This window comes from Lactuca sativa, chromosome 4 (genome assembly GCF_002870075.4).
Source record: "Lactuca sativa cultivar Salinas chromosome 4, Lsat_Salinas_v11, whole genome shotgun sequence".
Taxonomy (NCBI): Eukaryota; Viridiplantae; Streptophyta; class Magnoliopsida; order Asterales; family Asteraceae; genus Lactuca; species Lactuca sativa.
This window is the reverse complement of record NC_056626.2, coordinates 177,278,161-177,287,273: the sequence shown is the minus strand read 5'-3', so window position 1 is coordinate 177,287,273 and position 9,113 is coordinate 177,278,161. Positions and strand designations below refer to the sequence as shown.

Below are 9,113 nucleotides of genomic sequence, written 5' to 3'. Positions count from 1 at the left end.
ACAAATAAAAAATTCAAATCTTAAAAATTCAGTCTTAAAAATTCATCTTAAAAATTTAGATCTTACCAAAATTGTCCTTAAATATAACTATTTGTTCAAATTTTGACATCAACGTCATGGAGAACTATTCTTGATTATCTTGAAGAATAGGTAGAAGATTTTTTTAAGAAAAGAAAAAAGTGCAAACTAGAGAGTAGTTGAAGGACTATTTTAACAAATTACACAATGTGAAACTGTGGGAAGAAATATCTCTCGATTTTGTTTCCAAACGTGGAAAAGAATCAATAATAGTTTCCCACTTCTTCAAAGTCCCAAACCGAAACTGACACGATCACAGCCGGCGCCTCCCCTAAAATTTCCAAATCAATATCAATATACGCGTATAAATCAATCATAGGTTTCGATTCTTCTTTGCTAAGTGTTTTCTTCAGATCCACCTTCCTTCTATACCATTAACCCAAATATTCTAGGGTTTCAACAGATTCCTCTACACTAATTTCAATCTTGCTTGCTCTGCCTTCCTACTTCTCTCAATTTTCGAATCTAACAGATTAAGTTTCCGATTTTGTATGTGGGTTTCAGGGTTTGGGTCGAGAAACCAAATTACTCTTTTCGATTTGGTGTGTTTCTTTAGGGATTTGGTCGAATTTTCTGTTTTCTTTCATTCGATTACAACTTTTTCTTCTCATAATTCAGCGGAATAATGGTGGGTTCGGAGGCTTTACCTTCACCAAGGCAGCACGGGGTTACGAAACCCTTGTCTCTAGCGGGACCATCTGACGCTGATTTACTAAGAACCAAGAAATTGAACAAGGTCGGCTATGGTAACCAATTTGAATATCTCTATGCTCATCTTCTTCAACCGTTTTAACTGTCGTTTCGTTCTTGTAGTTCTTGGTAGATGCTGGACTATACGAAAGCAAAGAAGAAGCCGCTAAGAGGGTGGAAGTTCTTGGTCGAATTAAGCAGGTGCGTTTAGTCTCAATTATTGAACTTGGGATAATTTTCTCTTATGTTTTGATTATCTCTATAATCTTCGACATGTATTCACGTTTATCCATTATCATACCAATTATATGTAATCATTCCTTTTGAAAGAGCCCCACTGGGTGTATATTTGACAAGAGTGCAAGATCATGAGGAGATATGGAATATCTTTGTTCAAATAATTATTTTGTTTTGTTAGCTATTATCTCACTAGTTGCCTACATGAAAGTGGAAAGACCTTATATAGAAACACAAAAAAAAAACTCTTGCACCATCAGACCCTATGTATTGTATGTATCATGCTTCTATAGATAAAACTTGACTTATAGGTTAATATATCCTCATATATAACTAAACAAGTCATGATAGTTTTTTAAACTATATAGAAGTTATAAAAAAGGAATATACCTAGGACATTCTTTCTATAGTCTAATATAAATCTTTTTCATGATTTTCTTTTGAAAAACATTCCTTTTACAGATTGTAGTTGATTGGGTGAAGCAACTTACTCGCTTACGTGGCTATACAGACCAAATGGTTGAAGATGCAAATGCTGTCATCTTTACTTTTGGTTCATATCGACTTGGAGTAAGTGAATTTTTAATAACTAGATAATAGTATCAACACATTATTGCATTAATAAATAACTTTTTTTATTCCATCAAAATTTAATGATAGGTTCATGGTCCTGGAGCAGACATTGACACTTTATGTGTAGGGCCTTCTTATGTGAATCGAGATGTAAGTTATTTAAAATTTCATCAAGATATTAATAGGCTATAAGAGCTCATTAATCATTAATTATACTCTTTTCTTTTTAAAATTTTTCAGGACTTCTTTTTTGTATTGCATGATATGTTGTCAGGAATGGAGGAAGTTACAGAACTTCAACCAGTTCCAGATGCTCATGTTCCAGTCATGAAATTTAAATTTGATGGAATTTGTATTGATCTTCTTTATGCCAGCATTTCTGTTTTAGTTGTTCCAGATGTAAGCTTTTGTTTGTGTAAAATCCCCTTAAAAGAGTTAAACTCCTTCCTATTGTGCTTAGATTGTTTTTTTTTTTTTTTTTTTTAAAACAGGATCTAGACATATCTGATGATTCTGTCTTGTATGATGTTGATGAGCCTACTGTGAGGAGTCTTAATGGTTGCAGGGTTGCTGATCAGATTCTTAAACATGTTCCAAATGTTGAGGTGATTATTATTATGAGGGCTTAATGAGTTAAGCACTTAATTTGTTTTTACTTAATTTGGACATAATGACTTAATGTGTTAAGCCAAAAAACCTGGATTTATGTAATTAAGACACCAAATATTTACCTATTTGCCCTTTTTTCCCCTCAACTACTCCAACACTCTATCTGTGAAATTGGTTAATATTATGGATAGTGTTTTTTGGAAGGTAAAATGGTCATTTAGTCTCGGTAAGATGGTGTACCTAGTCTAGACAAGAAACAGAATTCGAGGGTAAAATGGTCTCATTCAGATGGTTTACCTAGTCTAAAAAAGAAACAGAGCTTATGGAATATGAGGGTAAAATGGTCATTTGGTCTCAATCAGATGATTTACCTAGTCTAGAAAAGAAACAAACCTTATGTATACATTTATCTAAAATTGAGGGTAAAATGGTCTCATTCAGATGGTTTACCTAGTCTAGAAAAGAAACAGACCTTATGGAATATGAGGGTAAAATGGTCATTTAGCCACCTTACTCTTATAGGATTCAACGGGGCAAAAAAAGAAACAACCCCTTAATCTTGTTATCTTACATTGATCTAATTTTGACTTTTCTTGATCTTTTGACTTTTCCCATTGTTTTCAGCATTTTCGTACAACACTTCGTTGCTTGAAGTTTTGGGCTAAAAAGCGTGGAGTTTATTCAAATGTAAGGCTGTTTGACTTTGATGCTGACTTTTTCCACAATCCCATGATTCAATTTCCACCATCTTTTTTCAGGTGACTGGATTTCTAGGTGGTGTGAATTGGGCTCTTCTTGTTGCACGAGTTTGTCAATTTTACCCAAATGCCATTCCAAGTATGCTGGTTTCAAGGTTCTTTAGGGTCTACACACAGTGGCGTTGGCCAAACCCAGTCATGCTCTGTTCAATCCAACAACAAGAGCTCGGATTCGCCGTGTGGGACCCACGCAAAAACCCTAAAGACAGAACTCACCATATGCCCATTATTACCCCTGCATACCCCTGCATGAACTCCAGCTACAATGTCTCCACTAGCACGCTCCGTGTCATGACTGAACAGTTCCTCTTCGCCAATACAATATGCCAGGTAAGCTTTGACCTACTTTGACCTTTGACTTTGACTTTGACTTTGACCATTGACTTTTTATTAAAAAAAGCAGGAAATGTTTTTTAGTCAATTGGTAAAACAACATTTTGGTTTAAATTTTAAAAATTTCTAATTTAGTCAACTTTGACCTTTGACCTTTGACTTTGACCATTGACTTTTTTTTTAATAAACAAACAGGAAATAGAAGTCAACAAAGCCCAGTGGCATGCATTGTTTGAACCATATATGTTCTTCGAAAGCTACAGAAATTATTTACAGGTGGATATAGTTGCTGGAGATTGTGATGATCTTCGTGCATGGAAAGGTTGGGTTGAATCGCGTTTGAGGCAGTTGACTTTAATGGTAAAATGTTTTTTTTAGTCAAAAGGGTATTTTGGTAAATTCAATATTTTTAGTTTAAGTTTTAAAAATTGTTATTTTTTTTTAACTAAAAAGATTGAGAGGGATACGATGGGGAAGCTGCAGTGTCATCCATACCCACATGAATACTCAGACCCTTCAAAGCAATGTTCACACAGTGCTTTCTTCATGGGGTTACAGAGGAAACAAGGGGAAGTGGTTCTAGAAGGTCAACAGTTTGACATCAGAAAAACAGTTGATGAGTTTAGACATTCGGTCAACATGTATGTGTTTTGGAGGCCCGGAATGGAAATCTATGTTTCCCATGTCAGAAGAAAACAGATTCCTTTGTATGTGTTTCCGGAAGGTTGTAGAATACCTAGGTCAAACATCATCCATCCATCAAGTGAAGAAGAAGCTTCTAGAAAGAGAAAATTAGAAGCAATTGGAAATGGAATGAAACAAGATGGTTTACCGAAAAGACAATCCGTGAGTCCCCGGAATCGCGATTCCGATTCCGATTCCGTTTCCCCTGTCATTGTTAATCATTCGTGTGCTGAAGAGGGTAAACGGAACGTGTTTGAAGTTCAGGTTTTGGTTTGTGATAATTTATTTATTTTTTAATTTTGTGAAAGTTGTGGTTTTGAGCTGTTATTATCATTATTATTATTATTATTATTATTATTATTATTATTATTATTATTATTATTATTATTTAGGGGTTGTTTAAAGCTGTTTTTGTGTTTTGAAGCCGAAGGGACTTGAGTTGGTGGTGAGTTCGCGACCGGTTGTTGAGTTGGAACAGGGAACGGTTATAAGGCAAGTATTTTAAAAAAAAAAAATTTTGGGATTAAAATGTAGGGTTAATGTCGTAAATAGGTAATGAACTATTTGAGGTGTTGAGAAACACCAGATGTTATTATTCTCAGAAGGTAAGCAACGAGAATGATTTGTACACAAAGGGTGTTTTTGTAAAATACCAAATTAAATAGTTTGTTACACATTTATGACGACAACCCAAAGTTATATTTGTTTTTTTTTTTGTGTGTGTGTGTATTATAGGTTAGGTGTGACATCAACAGCTTGAAAGAAGATATTAAGGTTTGATTAATATAAAGAGGAGATGAGCCATAGATTTAATGGTAAGTAGTTATATGCTTATTTCTCTGGCTATGATTGTTTTCTACACAGCAAAAGTGAAAGGAGCAAATGGGTGGGGGATCATGTACAGTTTTTTTATATGGGTGATTAGAGGGTTAGTAGTAGTATTGATTAAGTTTGTTTTGGGCTCTATTGCTAATTATATGTTTAGTTGGAGTCTTTAGGAAGAGAGGTGAGAAGATGAGGATGAATTTTGGTGTTTCTTTCAACTTTAATACAATCATATGTTAATGTTAGCTACCTTGTGAATGTGTCCTTTTTGCTTGTTTTGTTTTTGTTTGTTATGTTCAAGATTGCACTTTGATATATGCATGTCAATGGTTGACAGGAGAACTAAGCATTCGTTGTAAGGGTGTAATGTTACATCATGCAAACTAAGTGACACTTTTTGGTGTTATTTGGTTCATAATCGTTTTTTTTTTTCAAAAATGGGTGTCAAAAGTACAATTATTATGAAATAGAAAGAGATGTGTCAATCCGACTAGCATTTGTCCTATATTTTTTTGTTTACATGTCATGATTAAAAAAAGCAAAAAAAAACTTTTGGTGAAGTGTTGTCTAAGGGACAAATTGGGTTCTATTGTAAAATGTGCATGGATTGGGAGTCATTATACCAAAAAACTTTTGCACAAACAGGAAGTGAGTACTAGATTACTAAGATTAAATGTTAAAAGTTTGTCATTGAGGTTAGATTTGTGTTGGTGAATGTAGGGGGTACAAAAAATCATGCATTTTGTCTCATTGATCATGTCATAGTAAAAGAATATGCTTTACTTTCGTCATATTTTAAGGAGATTAGAAGAACAAACACAAGTTCTATTTAGATGAATGTCTTAACAGTTCAAGATGGTAAAATTTATTTTACTAAGTTTTGTGTACTTTTAAAGGAGTTGTTGGATAGAAGGGTATCAAATGATAATTGGAATAGATGGTTGTTTTTCTAGAAGTATTTGTAGTAGAGAATTTCTAAATGTAGTGGGTAGGGATGAATGTAACGAGATGGTTTCAATTGCATGGGCAGTTGGATGTATTGAAAAATAATAAATAGTTTGAAATTAATTTATGGTCATATCTTTTGAAAACCTTATGATAGGTTGTATACAGGTTTGGAAATGTTTATTAAACATTATAATTAAAATATTGATAAGTATATGTTATTAAAATAAATATATACTTGTTAGTAAGTTTAAATTAATAATTCTTAAACTAATTTATTATAAAATATTCTAAGTATTTTAAATAAATGATAAACATTATAAAAAATAAGTGTACGAAATTACTTTCGTAATGGATTTATGAGTATCAAATAATCGATCTTATAGTATTCTATTTAAAATCACATCATTTTTATAACCGCTAGCCATGAAAATAAAAATAAACTCAATTTAGATAGACATATTTTATTTTTAATGAATTTTAAAACCATTTTTTGATATATGTTTTATATTTAATATTTTATTTAAACTCTTTATATTTTTAATTTATTTTAGACTATCTATTTTGAGGAAAATATCATTATTGTAAAAAGTAATTTTTAACTCATTTTTTAAAAATAATTTGACATTTTGATTTAGATTTTCCATTTAAACTTTTTAACTATTTTTTTTTTAAAAAAAAAATAGGCTTTGAATATGATATAAAAATTATGTTTCAAATTTAATATCATATTTAGATTAACAAACTAAGTATACTATATATTGAAAATAAAGAATTAATATTGAAATTACAATAATATTGGATTTAATGTAATAATTTAAAAAGAAGTTTAAAAGTTGGAGGTTTCAAATAAACGTGAAGAAAAAATGGATTTTAAAACTATTTTTTTATACATGTTTTATATTTAATATTTTATTTAAGCATTTCATATTTTTAATTTATTTTGAAAAAACATCATAAATGGTCCCTGTGGTTTTTCAAAATCTGAAGTTTAGTCCCCGTGGTTTAAAAACGTCATAGATGGTCCCTATGCTTTCAAAACTTTTGACGATTGGTCCTTATTGCTAACTCCGCTAAGTTTTGTCCATTAACTGAATGACATTTTCGTCATTTCACTACCATAGGGACCATTTATGATGTTTTCTAGAAATCAGTTTTGAAGAAGTATTTCAGTTTTGGGTAAGATCTGTCATTAGAAAAAACTACAAGGACCGAATCTGTTAAAATTGCAAACCCAACTGTCTTCTTCCTATTAGAACGACTGTATGCATTCTTCACCATTTTAGAAGGCTATAATTTGATTCCGTTGAAATGTCAGTTGATCCCTACCCTAAATAAACTATAAACTGTCAGTTACGAGTTGCTCCCCACCCCTTTGAGCCTCAATACCGAGAGAAGCGAAAAGAAGAAGTTATGATCCATAGGCTAAGGTGAAGTGTGTGTAGTTGTTTCAGCTCTTTTTCCAGCAGGATTACAGATCAAACATCAGTTGAAACGTTCCAGTTCAACCCACACGGTTTACAGATGAGCATTGAGGGTGAGTGAGAGTTTCACTATATATGGTGAAGAAAGACCGAGAAGGAAGAAGAAAAAGAAGTCAGAAGGAAGGAAGTTGCCATCGTCATTTGGTCACCAGTCGGAGCACCATCGGAGTCAATAAAAGAGATTTGAAAGAGAAAGGAGGGTGCTAGGTCTCTCGCCTCCGATATACCCTTTTACAGTGCATTGGAAGTGCTCGATGAAATGCCTGAGATAACCTGCAACTTAATTAAAGGTTTGAATCCAAACAAATCAGGAGGAACAAGGTTATATTGCAACCAAGGCACCTGTAATCTAATTTATTTTCATTTTGATTTTTTCCACACGTTCATCTAAGTTGCAATTAATGGCCGATGATGGTGACGTTCAGGTATTACATCAACATAACCCACAATCTTCCAAGTTTCCATTTAGAGTCGACGATGGTGATTTCTTTTCCTTTCAATTTCTCGCACATTCACTTTTGGTTGTGGTATTAACTAGTTGCAGGTTTTGATTGTGTGAGTGTGTGAGAGAGAGAGAGACCTTTTATGTATTTAATTGTATTTAATTTTTTCTTTTTTTAAAAAAAATACAAGAAAAAACATCATAAATATTTCCGTGGTAGTAAAATGACGAAAATGCCCTTCAGTTAACAGACAAAACTAAACGGAGTTAGCAATAAGGACCAATCGTCAAAAGTTTTGAAAACACAGGGACCATCTATGACGCTTTTAAACCACGATGACTAAACTTCAGATTTTGGAAAACCACAGGGACCATTTATGCGTTTTTTCATTTATTTTACACTATCTATTTTGAGGAAAATATCATTATTATAAAAAAGTACTTTTTAACATTTTTATTTATTTATTAATTTGACATTTTAATTTAGATTTTCCATTTATAATTTTAACTATTTTAAAAAAATAGGCTTTAAATATATTAAAAAAATTATGTTTCAAATTTAATATCATATTTAGATTAACAAACTAAGTATATTATATTGAGAATAAACAATTAATATTGAAATTACAATAATATTGGATTTAATGTATTAATTTAAAAAGAAGTTCAAAAGTTGGGTGTTTCAAATGAATGTGGTTGAAGAAAAAATGTCTCTTTTATAAGTATACCAGACAAATACCCGCACGTTGAATAAAAACACCTATATAGTTGAAATCTTTATAAATATATGTTTTTCTTAAATATAACAATAACATTGTTGTTAAATTTGATATAATAATTCATTAATTAAGTTGATATAATATATTGATTATTTTTAATTATATGATATATATATATATATATATATATATATATATATATATATATATATATATATATATATATATATATATATATATATATATATATATATATATATATATATATATATATATATATATATATATATAAACTGCATAATCTCAATAGTTTGAATGACCTCTACTCGCGGGTTATTCATAAATGAAATTATGAAAATAAAAAAATAACTTATGGTTTAATGTTATTTGTTATTGTTAATTAATTTTTAAAGTTTATTTGTTTAAAGTTTTAATTTCTATCATTCTAATTATTTAAAACATCAAACATTATTTTTTTTATTTTTAAAGGTAACAATATAACGTTTATATGAAGTTATTTTTAACTGTTGTTATTGTAAGTTATTTTAAGCTACTTATTTGAAAACTTTTAATGATTATAAAAAGAGTAAATTACACGAATGGTCCTTATGGTTTAGGGTAATTTGCGTGTTTGATCCCTAACTTATTTTTTTAACTCGGAAGGACCATACTGTTTGTTTTTGTTACACGTTTAGTAGAAGTAAATATAATATTTTAATATTAAAATTTAGTTTAT

The 9,113-nt window shown here is 30.8% G+C and overlaps 1 protein-coding gene across 5 annotated transcripts; it reads left to right on the top strand.

Moving 5' to 3' along the window:
• Nucleotides 1–264: 264 nt before the first annotated feature.
• LOC111907941 (nuclear poly(A) polymerase 4) lies at nt 265–5,032 on the top strand. Of its 5 annotated transcripts, XM_023903755.3 has the most exons (14): nt 281–397; nt 583–620; nt 697–814; nt 892–969; nt 1,468–1,575; nt 1,666–1,728; nt 1,819–1,977; nt 2,070–2,183; nt 2,812–2,874; nt 2,946–3,275; nt 3,474–3,638; nt 3,732–4,232; nt 4,387–4,454; nt 4,698–5,032. In XM_023903755.3, exons 3-14 carry the CDS (start codon nt 704–706, stop codon nt 4,720–4,722), a joined length of 1,785 nt encoding a protein of 594 aa, XP_023759523.1. In that variant the 5' UTR covers nt 281–397; nt 583–620; nt 697–703; the 3' UTR covers nt 4,723–5,032. The 5 variants fall into 5 exon arrangements, with proteins under 5 accessions (XP_023759524.1, XP_023759521.1, XP_023759525.1 ...); XM_023903756.3 differs by lacking the exon at nt 583–620 and having other exon boundaries at nt 265–397; XM_023903753.2 differs by having other exon boundaries at nt 272–620.
• Nucleotides 5,033–9,113: the final 4,081 nt, after the last annotated feature.

Bases quoted from the DNA above. Each gene is read 5' to 3' on its own strand.
- LOC111907941 (XM_023903756.3), top strand. From the start codon at position 704: ATGGTGGGTTCGGAGGCTTTACCTTCACCAAGGCAGCACGGGGTTACG. The intron at 2,184-2,811 runs GTGATTATTATT...CATTGTTTTCAG, and splicing joins AACATGTTCCAAATGTTGAG to CATTTTCGTACAACACTTCG. The intron at 2,875-2,945 runs GTAAGGCTGTTT...ATCTTTTTTCAG, and splicing joins AGCGTGGAGTTTATTCAAAT to GTGACTGGATTTCTAGGTGG.